We start from the raw sequence: 20,110 nt of genomic DNA on the forward strand, positions 1-20,110 counted from the left end.
CCAGTCCAAGTGTAGTTTGCATAAAGACGGGGAGATTTTCAACTTCAGTAGGCCTATGGGAGTTTACTGAAACGTAATCATTCTTCAAATGAAAAAGTACAAGATAAGTTAGTTTAAAAAACAACAGAGATAAGAGAAGACGGTCTCAGGGAGATTTTTGCTGAATAACGAGAACTTCTAAGTCCTTTTACGGAACAGAAAGAGAAACGGAGCAGCAATGGAGGAGGATGAGCACTGATCTGTTGACATGGGGCATTTTCACTCTTCCATTGTGTCAAAATACTTTATTCTTCTCAAGATAAGGCCCAAAGGTCAGCGTTGACCTGCACCCATAACTCCTGTCCCCAATCCACAGCAAGAAGCAACATTTTTATTCATATAGATTCAGAAAAACTATAATCGAAGATCTCATCGGCCCGTCTCTGTGTAAACTCTAACAAATTAGGCAATGCATAATTTTTTAATAAATGATCTAAACCTGGTTGGATCAATTACGGAGAAGAAAGCACACAGACTTTGGTGAACGCATCACAAGCACTGCGATGTGATCGACTGATTGGTTGATCGACCTGTGGGTTTTAGAGGATCTGTACTTGAAGGTAATAAAGATATGCATTGATTAATTGGAGAGACTGAACTCTGTATCCTTTCTAGTGGCCAATGTGAGCTGTTGCACTCTATATTTCGTAATTTCAGCGACTTTTGTCTGTATTATTGAGTGTGGATGATATTTGATGCATTTGTCCATGTTTGTGTTCCCCCTTCTGCATTGTCACCGGTTTTGCAGCGGCTTATTTGTCCTGATTTGTTTCGGTGGCTTACAGGAGATTGCATTGAGTTTTTTTTTTTTTTAAATGTGTTTTTGTTAAACTAGAACAGCCCACTTTCTCCATGCACTGACAGTGGCTGGAGAATAAAACACAGCCGAAAGGCGAACACATGCCTTTTTAATTTCACAATAAAACTCTTGTCAAAAAGCTCTGGGAATGAACACTCGTGTTTTCAGATTGCCATGCGTGAGTTTTCCCCAACAAGCGGAGTTCACAGGATTTTATTAGAATTTCTGTGCTTGTTGGAATTTGCTTTTAATTGCTCCTGCAGCGACATCTTCTGGTGTTAGGTGGCTATTACCGCCCTCACCTTCGGTTTAAGAACATATTCCAGATGACACTTACCCTTTAAAACAGAGGCCTTCAACAGGGGGTTCGCGACCCCCAGTGGGTCCGCGGAGGTACTGCAGGGGGGTCGCGAAATCTTTGGTTGATTAGACGATTTAAAAAAAAAAAAAAAAAAAAAAAAAAAATTCAACAGTTTTTTCTCACAAATTGTGTGCAAACGTGTGCCATCCACAGATGCTTTGAGGATTCATTGTCCCATCTACATGCATGTTTAAAGTTAAAATCTGTGGATTATTTGAATAGCTCAGTGTTGTATGCAAGATGTTTATAAATGGCAGTGGCACGGCCACCTTGTACCTTGCACATGTTTAAAATAAAAACATGAATATATTAACCTGTGTATTATTTGAATAGCTTAGTATTGAATGTACAATAACAGAGTAGCTATACACGGCACTAGGCCCCGTTAAATATAAAACACAATTGTATGCCATATAAATAGTAGGGGGGTCCCTATTCCAACTCTTCATCAGTTTGGGGGTCCCTGGCCTGAAAAACGTTGAAGACCCCTGGTTTAAAAGGTAGAGATAGAGAGCTGAAAAATCAGAGTAAACCTTAACTTGTTTCGTTAGGCTTTTTTTCTATATCTATACAAGCAGAAACCTGGCTATGAGATTAGTATGTCCAGCTTAATGACGGTCTGCAGCCAAGATGGACAGTGGCACGGTCGTGCTACCATGATGCTGGTGCTTCTTTTCCTGCAATCATTTACCACAAACTAAACCTCCTGATCTCAGAGACACACAGGCCAACAGAGGGTGACACGGCATTTATTAGAAGGTGGCACACAACACAGAATAAAATGATCACATGCTTTAATTGCCATGCTGAGGGATCACTTTCCAAAGGCCTGTGTTACACGAGAGGCCACAAGATGAATCCTCCGTATAATGAGAAGAGACAAAAAAAAAAAAAAAAGGATGTTTCTATGTTAGACAACGATGCAGATGAGTGTTAAGGCATAGGTTTACAATGTTTGGTCATTCTCTGAAATGCTACATGGAGCCACAGGAAGTTGACACTATTTTGATTAGTCAATGCAGATGTAGGCTTGGTAGTCTTTGGCACAGATATATCGGCCAAAAAATAATGATTGAAGTCCATGTTTCCATAAAAAGCCTCTAAAATTATACATTTAACTACACACATTTCTATGTATATATAGACGTGTATGATCCCTTATACATTTTGTAGGACAGAAAGTCACAAAGCACATCAAACAGAAGGAAGAACAATTACAGTTTAACATCGTATAGTATCACACTCACATCACCTGCTACTCGGTCTTTGTCCTAAAGCACAGTCAGGAGGAACATTGCATTAGTGCTTCCAAATGTGTGACGAATACAGTCAAAAATCTCCACACTGATGTATGTTTGACCTTGTTATTTTAACAAAGGCACTGAGAAAAAGTAATTTGCCCAATTAAAATGAGAACAAAGCCGTTTTAAACCGTTTTGTTCAAGAGAAACAAAAAGCTCACAATCATTTTGACAAATCTGTAAAAGGTGACCATTAAAACCCGACAGATTGGCGTGCAACACGCAGCTCAGTTACAACATTTAGGTTTAGGATAAGTGGGTCAAATGAGAATGAAACTCTTGAATGCCTGGTGATCACAAAGTAAAAATCGTTGCCCCTTTCCAGCGAAAGAACATCACATACGATCAGCCCGATTGGTGCTTTGCAGAAAGAAAACTAAGCGCTTTGGAGAGTGGAGTGTGGCATCTATGTCAAAAACAGAAACAACCTGAAGCCTGCACAGGCAAGCAAAACAAACCACAGGCCTTGTGTTTATTTAGCGGGAAAGAAAGAGGATGCAAAATGATAACTTACTGGCAAAATGTAACAAAACATTCATCACAGAGTCTGAAGTGGTTAAAGATTATTCACAATGTTTTTCAGAAGCATAACATGACTCAACAAAGAGGCGGCCCAACCGCTCATTGTGAGCTGATTTTTTAATGTGGCAAAACAACACGGACGATGATAGATGACGAGTAGTAAGAAAAAAATTAAATCAAAATCCCTATACGAGAGTAAATCTTGCTAAAACTGCCCTTTGGAGTTTGAAACATGCACGTTCACACCAGAAGTCACGAACTGGAACTTTTCAAAGGGCTAAAAGAGAGGAACCTATAAAAATATAAAAGTTATATTTTAAGTTAAGAGGCTTTAAATCAACCTATGCCGAACTTACAACCAGTACTGAGAGAGAGTGATCAAATCTGTTTTATTTGTCCTTTTAAAGCAACCCTAGAGAAGTGGGAGAAGCTTAAAGTGATGTGCTTCAAATCCATTTTGACGTACTTTGACATTTGCTGTGAGCGTTCTCGGACCTGAAATTGCCCAAGAGCGCCCGGGGGCTGAAGAACCGCCGTTCATTACATCTTTAAGGGTTTTTGATTGCGTCCTCTTGTCCTCTTTAACATGAAGACTAATGGCTTTACGTGTGCAGAGCTCACACAGAGATTTGGAGGAAAGAAATAAATATCTGCCAATATTCTCTACTGTTGCTTTAAAACTGGCTGGAATATTAAAACAATAAGAAAAAGTTCAGAATTGAAGGAGATTCAGACTGTAACAGACTGCGTGTAGAATTCAGACCCTAAGCTAATCAATGTTTTTTCTTTGAGTCGCAGCAGAATAAAGTCACTGGTCCAGCTGTTCAGCCCATACACGCACTTCCCATAACATCCACCAAATTAAAGACTTCCTGAGCACAAACACCACATACAGTGTTTACAGCCTGATCACATGCTTTGTTTACAACCTTCAGTTTCCTGCTGGGAGCCGTCAGATGAGCGGCTCAACTCCAAGCCCACAGAGGCCCGACCAACGAGGCTTTTCTGCCGCAAAGAGCTCAGTGAGCGTAACAATATATAGACGATAGCCAAAACATCTGGAACGCACGCATCACGAGTGAACAGAAGAACTAACGGGGCGGGGGAGAATGGTGGCGAGGAGTAACAAAATGATTTCAAACTATGACCCTGACTGTCTAACGTAAGCTGAGGTAATACAGAAAGGTTCAGCGGCCCCGGCAGCTGTCCAGGGTCCCTTAAGGCTACCTTATGTAGAGCTTTGTGTTTGCTTAGCATGAAGAATAAACACCAGTGTTAGCATAAGCAGATATAATGGGGGTCAGTTTTAAAACATCATCCATCTAGAACACAGTGATATAAATCCTACTGAAGTCAAACCCCTGTCTTGTCTAAGGTTAGGGCACTTGAGTGTTGAACAGGCACTGCACATTTGAACAAAACGACACTCAACGTGACAATCTACTGCGAGGTACGTACTATCATACAAGGGATTCAAATGCCACTGATATTGATATAGCCATACTGTAAAGTTTTTACAATCAAACTGAGTAAAGACCTAAAAAGATCAAACTAAACTTTAAGAACAGAGTTTGAAAGCAGAGAGAAAACGTGCTGAGTGTCACTAAGTGAGCTGTGAGCTTTAAACAGACAGCAGCTGGCACACTGCGCCGCTTCCACAGGTGAGCGCCTTACACCACCTGACAGGAAAGGGAACTTGGACCGCTCCGGAGAGGAATGCGATACTCCGATTCACATTCCAGCTCCCCTTGGGATGGCTGAACAATATGGCAGCATAAGATCCTGGGTAACTCTTGCAGTAGAATAAACACAACAGAGGACACATACAATCTGGACCCACTCACAATTAAAATATATATAAAAAAAACAAAAAACATCTTGGTTGGTGTCAAGTGTTTCTGGTTGAAGGCAGTTGCATAAGTGGTCTCTGGCTGAAAAATCCGTTTGTCATGCTTGAGGCAGATACACAGCAATAGATTCAGAAAGACTAGTCTCAGGCCTGATTCATCACACAGCTGCTTGGCACTGCTGACCGGTCATCTTCTGGAGCAGAGGGATCTGTGGGGGATCAGAGAGGAATCTGTCACACAGAGAAACTACAGCTGGATAGTTCATATTTCTCAGGCAAAAGTGATCCACTTAGACATCAAATCTGATAGTAAAATAACTGGAAAAGACATGATGTGATTGCTGCTTAATTTTTCTTCCTTTTTGGTATTTTTTGAGCTTATGAATCCGTAACAAATCTGAAGTCTGAGGATAATTATCATGTAATGATGTACCGATAACTTCAGCACCGCTGGATGACTAAACATGGAGATGTGGATGTGCATGTAGCATTTAGGGAGAGCATCTGCATCCAAATATGGTCAAATATTTTGAGCACTCAAAAGCATTAAGTTTTTCTGACGCCAACGCTACATAAAATGTCATCAGATAAACACCTTTTAACAAAAACAAGACAGTATGAGCTCTAAGATTTTTATAAATTATATTATGTAACCAACAGTACAACAAAGCTCCTTTTTATCCTGTTTTTATATAACCATAAAAAAATTGACTAAGGATTAACAATTCACGAGATGGGTGAGATAAACCAACTTCTTTGGAAAGTGTCACGCTCACCTTGGTCACATCCACCCCAGTGAGGGCGTTAATAGAGACGGGTAGTTCAGCTAGTAGACGAGTCACTTCCCCCGTCACACGGTTGCCTTCTCCGCTCAGGATGACGATCTCATTAGTCCTGGACAGAGGCGCTGCCACCTTACTGGCAATCTGAGACAACACAGTGAGATTAGGTTTGTTATTTCAACCAGAAAAAACACTCCTCACATCCCAACCATCTATTTTCTAGGATTTAGGGGTTTTCAAACTCAGCTAGGTTACAGAAATACGAACACCACGATAATCTGTCTCCCATCTCTGTGGCTCTGATAAGAGAGAAAGTTAACTGCATGCTAACAAGCTTTGTCCTCAATGTGAGAAAATGAGAAGCAGTAGCTTCTGGAAATCATGAGACAGAGGTTTCTACTTTAAATGATCCACTTGTAAACCTTTCAGGAGTGTTAAGGAAACGTGAGATAATGCAGGAAAAGGAAGTGACACCTGTAGTCAGGTGTATGTCGGTTGATTTTTAAGCTGTACTTTATGATACATGTTTGAAATAAAAGTACAAAAAGGTGCATTCTGCAGCATTGAAGGTTTAAAAACATAAAATAATAGAATTTAAAACAGGTATGACGTTATGTTGAAGGCATCGGTGTGATGGCTGCATTCCACTTCGGGGATGGTTCTGCCTTTGTGCTTGCTGATATCAATATCCCCATTGTTGTCATTCACTACACCTGTGCTTTTCATGCCGAGACATGCTCTGCTATCACAAAGGTTTATTGTGTTGCAGAGACTTCAGCCCGTTAACAACCTGGCTCAATGAACTGAGACAAAAAACACAATGATGGCTGAACCCTTTTCCACGCTGGCTGTTGTTTCGTGTCCCACTGTGTTTTTACACATGTGTACGTTATGATGAAAGCTGGAGTCTACAAGACTACAAGATGCACCTTTGACAAAGCCAAGTTTTTGGTATTTTCTTTGGGACAGACTGTACAAAGAGGAAACACAGAATGAGTCGAGGCCAGATGCTGTTGTGGGGAGGACACCGTCTAATGAGACCATCGTGTTAAGCTCCACAAACAGTCCATTTCCTTTAAAGCAATACAGTACAATGTAACTTCTCAAAAAGGCCACTCTGGAGCTCCCCCTACAGGCTTGGAGGCAATGTACGGTTACACTGTCGTAAATACAACACCCTTTCGCTTTCACGTTTCACGTTTGCTGACGAACCGGCGAGGGGTCAGAAGGTGCAAGCGATGTCAACCGAGAAGGTAAGAGTAATCAAATGTACCTGGGAGCGTGAGAGGGGTCTATTTGTTTTTGCGGTAGGTGTGCCAGAAAGCAAGTCGAAGTACTTCCGCTCAGCAAAATTACATAGCGCAGTTATTCCAACTCAGAACCCCGAAGGGCATAGGAGACAGGCCAATCGTAATATTAAAACTCATTCTAGCCGCACAATTTTTTTCAAGCTGTTATTTTAAGGTAGAAATGTTACATAGTATTGCTTTAAAAACCACAGCCGGCTAGAAGCATGCCACAAACCTTAGGCAGAGCCTCCAGGACAAGAGCAGTCTTGGCAGCCTCGCCGTACTGCAGGTAGGCTTCAGCTTTCAGCCTCATCTTCTCAGCCTCTGCCTTTCCCACTGCTTCAATGGAGGCAGCCTCCGCCTCACCGATGCAGCGGATCTTCTCAGCCTCTGCCTGTGCAGTTAGCACCGTCTTTATCCTTGGGTAAGGTGCAAGAAACATCAAAACAAATGCTGTGTGATTTTTAACTAGTAGGCAATCTCACTAAAATGTAAAAAAAAAGATTACATTACAAGTCATTAGTTGCCTACAGTGTTTTTAAATAAATGAAAACAAATACATATGAATGTAGACTGATGCAGAGCCTTTCACATCAGTTTAGAAAGGCTGAGTTTTGAACACTGGAAGTGGAAGTACTCTTCTCTCTGCACGGGACTGAGTCATTTATGTGTTTGGTTTTTTCTTCCCAAAACCAAAACCTATTAAACTGGCTTTTAAAATGTTTTTGCACATCTTAACAGGTCTGAATATTTTAGTGGTTCTCCGGGTAAAAAGGGGGAGTGAAAGAAACTGGCAGCCACAGTCTTGATGCTGTGGCTTGCTTTGGGATCTAATTACACAATGGTGTGTCATTCAGTCCAAACAGGGTATCTACACGAGTAAACATGTTCAATTATGGCCCACAGGGTGCCACATTATATCCAAAATTGACTGTTTCTGCATACTTGCTCCTATTTTAGGATTGTAGTCAAGTTAAAGTAAAACCAGCTGCACCGTAAGCACGGCAACACTTATAATATCTGTAAAGGCAACAAGTGAATGTTTCTATGAGGATCTTTAAGGACTCACTTGTGCCCCTCAGCCAGCTGCTGCATCTTGAAGGCCTCAGCCTCAGCAGGTCTCCTCACAGTAGCTATGAGTTCCTTTTCAGTGCGGTCAATCTCCTTCTCCTCAATTGTGATCTGCTTCTTCCTCTGCACCACCTCGATTTCAATCTCCTCCAGACGGATCTTCTGCTGCTCTTTAGCCGCCTGCAGCTCATACGCAAGCTGAGCCTCTGCTTTCTAAAAAAAAAGCAAGGGCTTCATTTTCTTAATATGTAACTTTCATTTCATTGATAATATACACAATCCATGGATTCAAATCCATACCTTTGTGTTCACTTCTTGGTTGAAGGAGGCTTTCTGCATTTCCAGCTCTCGCTTGGAGTCGGCCATTTTTGTGTCCGCAACAAACTTAACATCCATCATTTCTTTCTTACACTCGGCCTCCTAAAAGACCAGAGAGCAAAGATCATGATGGAGATGGATTAGGACTGTTGCTGGATTTTAAAATTCAAAGTTCATGTTTTCTGTATTTTGGTTTTACGCCATTATTTCTTTTCAAAGCTCCTCTTACCCTGATGCCAGCGTCTCTCTCTGCCTCCGCCACTCCGATGTCTGCGTCCCTCTGAACCGCAGCTGTCTGAGTTTTACCCAGCGAGCTCAGGTATTCCACTTTATCATAAACATCCTTTAAAAAAAAAAAGGGGGGGGACGACAGTGAGATAGGGAAAAAAGGAGAAACAGCAGACACAATAAGTGAATTTGACATCTCATACTTTGATGGTGAAGCTGAGGATCTCGATCCCCATCCGTCCAACATCAGGTGATGCCACCTCTCGCACCAGAGTGGCAAATCTGTCTCGGTCTTGGTAAATCTGCTCAACAGTGAGGGTGCCTGAAAGATGAGGAGAGTAGTTAATGGACTCTAATTCAAGCAGTTACCTTTACAACCAGTTACGGAAAGCCCCCATATCATCATTTAAAGCTGCTCTCAGTATGTGTCCAAATGTTTAACTACAATACTTAGACATAATTAACTATAGGATGCAGTAGTGTGCATTCTCAATATCATTATTACATGTATTGTCCCCATGTTAACCTCTAAACAGTGCATACAATTACTCATTTTAAAGCTATACGAACCAAACAAAATTAAACATTAAAACCAACATTGAACATTGATGATTTGAGACAACCAACGCTGCTTTGTTGTAAATATGTTGATACGGTTTTTACTTCTCCGTTTTAACTAAAACTGATAAGGCAAATATTAAAATGAGAATATGTCATGTAGATTATCCCAATTTTATTTTTCTCTAGCAGCAGCAAATTGGTGGCGAAGCATTTCTGAAAAGCTACCCACCAAGGATGGCGCGGAGGTGACCCTCGAGGGTCTGCAGGATGACGCTCTTGATCTCCATCACTGACTTTCCCAGGAACTGTTCACAGGCATAACCCAGCAGTTCGCTTTCTGTCATCACCTTCACCTAATGCCAACACGGACACAGATCTTCAGCTGAACACACATTCACAAACGCAGCTGTGGCACACTTGTAATCATAACGCCTATTAGTTTTTGTGCCATCACCCAACAAATACACGTTGTTCGCATTTACATCATCAGTACTGTATTAAACACAGCTGTCTGTGCAGGGGAGAGCACTACAGAGGAATACATACGATGGGTAACAGCATGTAAAGAAGACATGGATCCAGAAATTCTGGGTTTTTAAGGATGATCCACACATTATTTGCTGCAAAAACGTATTGATCATCACTGTACTTTCAGCCTTGTTTACACACTGGTTGATTTAATGCACACTGTTCACACTGTTCTCCTATGAAGTTTATGACGAGCAAAGCATGTACGTTTATATAAAAGTTCCTGCTGTGAAAGATTAAATGCAAGGATACACTCCTTTTTTGGTTCTATATTTAAACAATAATTACTATAAATACCATGCAACATTTTAACCTACAGAACACTCTATGTCATGAGACCACAATTAATGAAGAGGATCACTTAAATTTCAAAGAATGATGTATAAACCAAGGACATTTAAAAAATAACCGGACATTCAGAGAACAAAAACAAGAGCAGTCGGTGATTTTCACTAAGCTCAAATCAAAAAAAGGGTTAAGAAGGTTTGGGTTAACGCTGGAGTCCACAGGAGCTGTCAGGAGAAAAAAAACTAAAGAAGACAGTGAGCTGGGTCCTTAGGTGAGAGGTCTGCACGTGGTTTTGTTTTGCAACATGCATTCATACCAGAAATAAGGGCAACACAAAGTAAGGAAAGATGGTCTTCATTCCAAGGAAAACGCCTGAAAACAGAGAAGGTCACAAGCCAACCACAAAGAATGCACACGGGTCGTCTCAAACTGACAGCAGGGGGAGCCGTGCCATGGCAGAGTTTTTAATAAGGACTCGTGTGTGCTGGTAAATCTGTTGACCTTAACTCCGATCCCTTCCCACAACCTCCCATCCATTGCGTGACACCACCCTTTTTCCTGCCTCTTTAAAATCCACATATCCTTGAAATTACACAGTGGCAGAAAATATCTATTTCCTCAACAACAACAAGATGTTTTTTTAGGGTGGTGGACTTATTAAGTACTTTTCACGAGGTGTTTTTACTTCCAACTGTCCACAGAGCTGTCAAAGTGGACATAAATAGTCCTATCAAAAGTCACAGGGTAAAATGTAATGGAAGAATGCCATTCATCCCTCTGGGATTTGCCTGCAATTGGATTTAAATTCCTGTTCTATGTATGGATATTGTCCTGAATTAAGATTCTGCTCTAGATTCCTTTAAATGGATTCTTTTTTAGTCTAAACATGCATGTGTCTTCAGCTTAGGGGGGGGGGACATACAACTGTTACCATGGGACACATGGTGAGTTAAACTATGTGAGTGAGAGGGTTGTTCAGCTCCAGACAGTGGGGCTCATTGTCAGTACACAAGCAGGAAAACACAGAGGAGAGGAACGTTGGCAGGGCTGCGGTCAAAATAGAGAACTGATAATGAACGACACCGACATGCACACAAAGGAAATGAGGAAAAGGATCATTTAAAACGGTAATGCAAACAACACCACAGTAAGTTCCTCAAGAAAAAATCCACCGAACTCTAATTTTATTTTGCCGACTTGTTTAGAGAGAAGACGTGTATGATGCTTGTACAAAGCTGACGTTAAGCGTGCGACGTAAAGAAATATACTGTCAGAATCAACAAAAAGTTATTTTTACTGTAAACCAGTCAGAGATGTGTAGGGGCTTCAGAACCAGGATGTTGAACCGGTTCTTCACATTCTGACAGCCTAAGAACCTGCTTTGGCTGGGAAGACTGGTTCCAGTGCAACACCATCTCTTTGCCAGTTTAGACTTGTACCTGCCAACAAAAAGGGGGGTTTTGTTGACCAACTCAATTCTGAATAAATAAGAGGGAGGCTTAAAGAACATATAACTAAACGGATGTTTTTTACAGTGATTTAAGCACTTTGTGTTGGCTTCTCTGGCCTGTGGAAAAGCAACCCGGTTCTTAGAAAGTTCTTAGGTTGAACCAGCTTGGAAACGACTCCAGCCCAGCACCTGGTTTGAGTTGGCATACTTAATGCAGGACAAAGTGCGGACCGGCCTAGTTCGTGCTTTCATATCCTGCTCGGTACAAAGAATGTCGATGTTATGCAAGTGATGCTACCCCAAATGATTTTATGGTTTGGTGGATTTTCTCTTTTAGATTTCCTCAACATTCATTAAGATTATTTTGGCACCTAAACAAGACAAAGCTGCCATGAAATTAGTTCAACCCCAAACACCATTTCTACAAATCTGATGAAGAACCCCAAAATTCCCCACAGCACCTTCCAGATGCTTTGGAGGGTCAGTCAGGTAAGCCGAGCGCCACACAAGCCTCAGTCTTTTGTACCCCAAAAATGTTACATTTTGAATATGACAGTTCAAATATTTCCTCCAAACTTCTTCCAAACACAGCACTGACGGCAGCTTGAGTGGCTGAGTCCAGCCAGGTGAATTTGGCCCAGATATGAGGGTATATCATGCAAACAACAATTTGACCCAACATCTGTGTGTCCACCTCGATCCCCGTGTATAAATCACTAACTCTGCTGTGATTATGGGCTGACGCCAGAGAAAAGAAGGAGGGATGAGGGTTAGTGGAGTCTGGACTGGCATTCCTAGAAAAGTGTGGTGATTTACCTGAGCCACCCCAGTGACAGTAATAGCTACACCCTCCGCTGTCTCTACATCCTCACACTTGGGCTGCAGGGTCATAATCTCAAGCGTTATCCTGTGAAGAATGTGGAAAAATATAAAATAAAAATTGACATGTTTGCAGGGAAAGCAAATGAAGGGAAGGAACAGAACACCAAACAAAAACGAAAAAACAAGACAAAGTGAAACCATTCACCCAAGGACTCCAGATCACTTAGCAACGGAGCAACACGAGACGCCACCTGGAACTGAAATGTCAACGAATAAAAGTGTGATTCCGGCTTATCTATTTTGAGAGTCAACTTTTGTCTTTGTCAATGGACTTTTTTTTACATTATTTTTAAAGACCCTGTTGCAAAAGGTGAGTCAGAGCTCACATATTTGGAGATACAAAGTGACAGCCGCCCGCCTCCCTTTGACTGCAGAGGAAAAAAGAAATGAGGATGAGAGCAGACACAGACACCGTTAGCTTGTTAGTGCAACCATTTTCGTCTCTCTTCCTCTGACCTACAGCACCGGCCGCTGCTTTGTTTGTTATTCTTTATCTTTAGTGCATTACCTGAGCCACCCCTGTCACATCCAGGGGAACACCCTCCGAAGTTTCGATATTCTCACAGCGACAGAGGATGGTCATAACCTCCAGAGACATTCTACGCAGGCAGGCAGGCAGGCAGACAGGCAGGCAGCGGGAATAGCAGAGGCAGAACAGTAAGTTGGACAACAGCTGTTAGAAATGTGAGTAACCAATGTCAAGAGGAAGAGGGAAGACAGATGGGGCAAAAGACACAACCTGAACTCTTGTTTGGCTGGTTTTGTGTTTGAAGTGCTGTTGCTAACATCTTTAAATAAACCACATTTGTTACTGCTATTTTTTTCCTCTTGCTGAAAGTTTTTGAAGAAAAATAGATGAAAAATCACATCATCTGCATCAATTCTAGCTCCTCTGGACTTTCTATGCGATTACGTTTCAGTAAGCACTGATTTGGAAGACAAGGGACACTGACTGCAGCTTGGAATAATGGACGCTCTTTCTTCTTTACAGCTCTACCTTTCTCACTTACCAGAAAAGCTGGATCAATGAGTCACAGGCCCCGACATTTAGATGATTACTCCATCATGAGCAGGAAGCCATGCTCCCTCCCCTCGCTGTTACATACAGGGCTTTAAGCACATGATCATTACTCTGGGAAGACCCAGATCACCCCTGTTGATCTCATCCTCCAAGCAGGCGGACGAAATGACCAAAACAGTAAATAAAAATAGCCAGGAAATGATCACTGGGGAAGTTTGCCTTTAAATGGAGATTAACCCTAATGCATCAACTTTTGAATTTTGTTCTCAAGGCCTACCATTTTGTTTCCTAGCAACTAAAGACACAGGGCAGCGCTTAATGTGAGATGAGTAACCTGAGGGAGCCATTCAAGAGCTAAGACAAAGTGAGATCGATACCAGATAAAGCAAAGCAGGTTAGAAAAGCACAAACAAAGAAGCAGGCAGACAAACGACGTATTCACAACAGATACTCCTTTAACTTTCACAGTTGATTTCAGGAAATGATAATCTAGATTTTAAGGCTCAGAGGCTTTCAAGTGAATGACATAACTTCTCAGAAATGAAAACAGTTTCTCTGAAAGACAGCTGAAAGTCAGTTCAGAGACAGCTTCATTGCATACCATAGCTTAATCTGAGCCCAGTGACCCACTTTTTAGGTTTTTTTTAGGTTTTACAGCGACATTTGAACATATATTAGATGAATTAGCTTCCTGATTTAGAGCAGGATGAAGCTGATTAAACTTTACGCATGTATGTAGGCAGGTTTGTTTGCACCTCTCCCTCTCGTTACCATTATGCACCGTCTGTTTATCTTTCCAGAGGCATCACCGAAGCTGGTTCGTCTGTGCTGCGTTCACAGACCCAGACAGGCCGAGATAAGCAGTAGTTTTTAGCGAGGATGTTGTGTGTCTCAGGTCATCATAAATAACAAACTTATTCTTCAGTTAAGGGTACAGTTGCCATTCTTCTTGTTGAAAACTATTTTCAGAACACAAATCAATCACTGACATGATGCCACTTTGAGACCATCATTATTAGCTGAATCGATGTGGTTTCTAAATGTTTGTTTTTTGTCAGAAACAAAGAGAAGCTGCTATTGATGCAAGCTGAATTTCAAGTAATTACTCATTCACATATCAATTTTAGATGTTTGTACTAAATATACACACTTATATTTTCACTTTTACTTTCTGCCTGGATTTAATTGGCTTATTTTTCTTTTAACTTATTGACTAATTTACATGTATTTGCTTGTTCAATTTAAGTTTTGATTTTGCTCCACTGTCACAAGTGATTCTTCATATAAATCTGTGAGATTTACTTCCCTATTTTTTCAGTCTCAGTGTTATTCAGAATATAATTATTTAGTGCAATTTATATGAAAAGTGCTCCATAAATAAAGTTTGATTGATTTGAACAATAAAAATCAAATCTGCAAGAAGTTTTCATTCATAACTTTGATGTTAAAAAGTGTGGTTTTCCATACTGATGGGCATCGTTAGTTACAGACACTTTAGCAAATATAATCTACAGATAATAGAGCTGCTATCAGCCACCCATCAACCACTGAAACACACACACGACTCCACACAAGTACGAATAATTTTACTCAACATTCATGTGCACAAAAAATGTACTTTTTAAGGGTGTCTGCAAACGATTTCTTAATGGTTTTAGAACAACATTCGAGCTCTACAACACATGGCCTACACGTATATGTAGCTCCACAAACATCAGTTCATGATTTACTTTTGGATTTACTCTTAACAACAACAAACAGAATATCACCAGAATTATGACTATTATCAATATATATACACAATATGTTTCTCTTCCTTTTTTGTGGGTTACATGAGGGAGACTTCTGCTTGAAATGTGTCTGCTCAATAAATCATGAGATGAAGTGTCTTGTGCCATGAGTGCCACACACACACACACACACACACACACACACACACACACACATACATGCGTATTCTGGTGTGTTGGAAAACCCCGCCTTCATTTAAAAACCCTGCCGTTGTTTGGATCTCTGCTCTCACAGACTCACCCATCTCTTCTTCTCATTGTCATTGAGATTTTTGTAAAAAATAAGCACTGGGTGATGAATCTACCATCTTTTTTGGCCAAACTATAGCCACCTTCCACTGAACAGCTGCTTGAACAGACCCATAAGAGTGAGACTCCAATTTGTCCCCTGTTTATTCAGCTGACCGCACCGCGGTGATCGGCGCAGTGCGACCAAACTATCTCTTCTATTTCACATGTAAACACACCCAAAAATCTAAGCACAGTTGCTATCTGTAGTGCTTTTTGTCGAACAAAGTCTGGTTTGTAAAATCAGTGACTGCCAGTTGACATTTAGTCTCAACATTTCGGTCACTACTTTAAATTTTGCTTTCTGAAAAGAACAGAAAAAAAAAAAAAAACCACATGAGCTTTACTTAGCTGGATAAAAATATAGGCTATCACATGAACGAAAACACACACATGAAGAATGTCCATGGTGCAACACGTTACTGATCCTATGACTGCTTTATTCTATAGGTAGGACACGAACTGCACCAATGTACTTTACAATACCGCGTCTTTAACAACTGAGGACTGCTTTAATGACATTTTTTAAGACAAACGAGACTCATTCTCGCATGCATATATTCTATTCTAAATGTTCCCCACTGAGTTCTTTTTTTTTTTAACACATTTAAGCCTTTTCTCTGAGTTTAAAGCCTGAGCAGACAGGTCTTACCTCTGGATGTCAGAGATGAGCCACCAGGCCCAAGCCCAGCCTCCCACGACATAAGTCTTCTGATCAGAACCACAGCACCCACCTATGGAGCAAACACAGAAGAAACTAATGTCACATCGTCATATTATCAATACGGCCACTTTGGGTTGGTTTAGTTGAGAGATATTAAAATCAGATAAACGTCTATTACTGACCCAGTTTTCATACTCGGTTTCTAACGAGGATGATCACAGGCAGAGTGAAAACACACACTTTCATCCACTTTCCAACCACGGTCCCCACAGGGGAGTTCATAGTCGCACAAAGGGTGAATAGTGTTGCTTTGCTTTCCGCCGACCTTCTTTCAAATCTTTTGATAATTAGATTTTGCAAACTTGCAGCAAGCAGCATGTGGTTTACCAAACTGTGGGGGTTCCCATCATGTAATCTCAGCCATTTATTCAACTCATAAGCACCTATTTCACAAATGGGTTGTATTTTTCCTTAGCCTGACTACGTCACACTCACGATTCTAGTCAATTGTATGGGCGGGGCTAAGTTCGGCTGGCACCCAGGCTAATTTTTCCTGTAGGGACATTAACTAATGGCAGAGCAGAGGCTTTCGAAACCTTAAAAACGCATATCCTCCCTAGATTTAGGAATTTTAGTGGCATGATATTTGTAATAAATCTGGGATTTTTTTCCAGTTGGGCAACATATACAGCCTCCTTCCACAGACCCCGGTCTGATAGTTTAATCTGGAGTGTTAAGTGCAACATTCCCAGCTGTCACATGTTAACTGACAGGAAGAGGAGGTGGGGGGGGTGGGCCTGACTATCTTTAATACATCAACACACACTTCCAAAAAACCAAACGTTGTGTCAATGACCTACATCTCACACACATTGAGTACAATGTGTTTAACATTTGATTATCAACAAAAACTCCTCTTAAAGTTAAAGTAAAATTTCAGGCAGATATCTCACTGTATCTCAAAGTAGCAACTCACATGTCCAAATTCGTCCTACAGGAGAGTCGATTCAATACAACCTTTGTTTAAAAAAAAAATAATTATTATCACTTAATAAGCTCCAAATCTAAACATAAACGTCCAAGTGTAATTATGGATCTAGAATTACTAAAAGCTACATAATTAGAAGGAATTTGGCTGGGAATAGGTTTTTACTACGAAAATCCGTCTGTCGCTTGCCAAATGCCACAGACAGCTATAGTAAGAAACCTATGGAAACACATTCAGCGACACACCATTTTAAACACCGACATAACTGAAATTCCTGAATGCATTTAACCCTCAGAGAAGAGGGGCCCTTGTGAATGAATGAATGAATGAGAGGTTAGGTAAACCAGTGTGGGGGTATTAAGAACTTGTTTCTTCTCATATTGTAGCATGAACCGGTCAATGATTCAGGATGTGCAGCTCACCCCTGCTCTCAATCATTGTTGCAGAAACACTCATAAGAGTTCGTTCACAATAGAAAACCCGAAGCTTTTTCTTTTCTATTTTTTTCTCATCCCTCAAGTGTATCAGGCAGAAAGCTGCAGTCACAGATTCAGTTACTGAGGCGAGCTGGAAATCTGTTCTGCACAACATTGCCAAACCACAGCTAAAAGCACGGCAAGATTTCTAAACAAATCTAAACAAATCTCACTCGAAAGTGAGTGGCCTGACGCCCATCAGGAATCACTGACGGATTAAAGGAGAAAGCAGCTACAGAAAGAAATTGTTTTCGCTTATAGTTATTGACATTTAAACTAGTGGCACATTTCATAGCTTGTGATGAGCAAACTGACTTGAGGTTATTGAAAAACTGAGCACAAATGTAACCGCTGACATTATAAATAGACCCTGGAGGCTTTTAAACTTGCCCTAAAAACTCACCTTTTTAAGAAAGCTTACTGCTAAAATATCTTTTAGCAACTTGGGATTGTTAGCACTTTGAGATTATTAAATATAAAGTGCAATACAAATAAAATGTATTATTGTTATTTATTATTATTATTAAATATGGTGTGTATTTTATGTTGGTTTAGAGAAACATCAACTGATGGCCACAGGCACTGTGTGCAGACCAGACTGTAAGCAGCACAGTGTATGAGCCCTCCCCTTGTAATTCAATTAACTTTGCTCCTGCTGCAAAGCATCGCCATATCTCACCACCAGTGTCCAAGGAAAAAATATACATTTAAATAAAATTTTACTCCAGCTTCTCTTAGTCCAATTCCTCCAAGTAGCCCTCACGCACAATGGTTACTTTATCTTATTGAAATGCCCAAGTAAAAGCAGTTTCATTATCCATTATCACTTATTTTTCCATTACGATGGAACCGAATAGACTACAGATGCAGAAGCAAAACTTATCCAATACAACCCGCTACATTGCGGCCATAGCATTTAAACGCCTACAGCAAACCGACCATGTACACATAATTTATTATGCGAATAGTATAACAGTGATACAAAAATATATCCCCGGACATAAACATATATTATTTTCTTGTGGATATTATCCGTTTGCGTATTTATAAAATGAACATATGTGTAAAATTCCGGATTTTCAACATGTGGGAAAATATAACATGGACATCCGTCTTGTCGCCTCTCGAGGGAAAGGAGGGGGCGGTCGACAGTGTAAGTACATGAAATCGTTGTTAAACGTAATACCGGCTTCTACAGGCTAATATTTACATTTTCGTTAAAAAAAAAAAAAAAAAAAAGGTAGAGGGGTTTTTAAGCCAGTTATTAAAGAGGACGGATTATTGTGTGTGTACTTCTACGCGCCGAATACACATCGTCCGAGAAGCGTTTACGTTACCTGAAACCACAAGGGCCTCGTTCGGTCCAACGGTGTGGCAGTTTCCCATTTTACCGACAGTAGAAACGTGTATTCACACCAAAACACGGCATACAAAACTATCTTGGTTTATAAACTTCCCTTTCTCCGTTTTTTTAGCACCAGCTTTGAGTTATATCTTCACGCCCCTACAGAACATTTCTGTTTTTTTTTTTTTCAATATGGAGAGTCGATATTCTTGTTACGTCACATCAAACGTAGATATACATGGCAGTTCCGTTTTAAGACTTTCAAAATAAATGCACTCAGGTAAGCACGCGTATGGTTTGATTTTATTTTGAATTTCTCATGCCTGTTTTTCGTCCTTATTTTTTGTCCATTGACTTATTTTGACGGTTATCCCTCCCCTCTATCTTAGCCCACCTCCCCAGCTCAGGCTTGCTAGACCATAATAATAAAGTAGGCGTGGTAGTTTAAATATCCTGTCACGCAAGTAAACCTAAGCAAGAATCCCTGTAAATTTCCTTCCTCGTGACCTTACCACATGATATTAGTGTCATCAATGATCATTGACATATACAATCAGAACACATTTGAGAAATGCAACAATTGGACTTTAACTTGAGAAACTAGTGCGCAGAATCGTTAGCTCTCTAATATCTAAAGTGTTCAGGGCAATAAATGTTACACAATCTTATGACAAATAGAAAAGAGTCCAAAGTGTGGTTTAAAGTTTTCTAGGGGTGGTTTAGGAAATCTGTTCAGATTTTCTCCTCATCAAATGTCTGCATTTACAGCAAAGCTGCAGTGCTTCCCATGCTTCCCATATGGCCAGCAGATGGATGTATGTGTGTTGCCGGGCTAATACAAAAAGACGAGACGCGAAAAGGCAGAAAAAGACTGGCACTGGTACTGTAGAGCCAGCATGTGGACATTCTAAACCCCAGCCCCAGGCAAGGTTGACACAAACCCCACAACTGCATCTGCAAACATGAGGTAAACTCACATCAAAACCTGCTCTTCAGGGCTGCATGTGTCTGGTTTGAGGCTTAATTACTTATACTGTAAAATAGTACAAATTAAAATAGATAAAAAGCTGCTGGTAATTCTCAGTTTCTCAGAATAGTTTTAGATTTGTGTTGAATGGACACAAGAAGGAAAGGCTATAATTATATTTTCTCTCAGTTTCAACACATGAGGCTGAGAAGGAATTCCTTTATTCATTGGTCTGTTTTTGATGCTTAACACTCTTTATTGCGTTATCAAATATGATAATGGCGATGGTGTGTGAGGTTGTTA

At 40.6% G+C, this 20,110-nt stretch overlaps 1 protein-coding gene across 2 annotated transcripts; it reads right to left on the minus strand.

Annotated features, from left to right (window-relative positions):
- Positions 1-1,932: 1,932 nt before the first annotated feature.
- On the minus strand, positions 1,933-19,046 carry LOC142401121 (flotillin-2a). 2 transcript variants are annotated; one of them, XM_075486389.1, is made up of 11 exons: positions 18,833-19,046; positions 16,020-16,101; positions 12,777-12,867; positions 9,350-9,473; positions 8,763-8,881; positions 8,561-8,674; positions 8,314-8,433; positions 8,012-8,226; positions 7,178-7,361; positions 5,648-5,797; positions 1,933-5,080 (listed from the first exon to the last, which is right to left on the minus strand). In XM_075486389.1, exons 1-11 carry the CDS (start codon positions 18,879-18,881, stop codon positions 5,030-5,032), a joined length of 1,299 nt encoding a protein of 432 aa, XP_075342504.1. In that variant the 5' UTR covers positions 18,882-19,046; the 3' UTR covers positions 1,933-5,029. The 2 variants fall into 2 exon arrangements, with proteins under 2 accessions (XP_075342504.1, XP_075342503.1); XM_075486388.1 differs by lacking the exon at positions 12,777-12,867 and adding an exon at positions 12,203-12,293 and having other exon boundaries at positions 18,833-19,045.
- Between the last annotated feature and the right edge of the window lie 1,064 nt (positions 19,047-20,110).

The sequence above is a fragment of the Odontesthes bonariensis genome, chromosome 16 (assembly GCF_027942865.1).
Source record: "Odontesthes bonariensis isolate fOdoBon6 chromosome 16, fOdoBon6.hap1, whole genome shotgun sequence".
Classification (NCBI taxonomy): Eukaryota; Metazoa; Chordata; class Actinopteri; order Atheriniformes; family Atherinopsidae; genus Odontesthes; species Odontesthes bonariensis.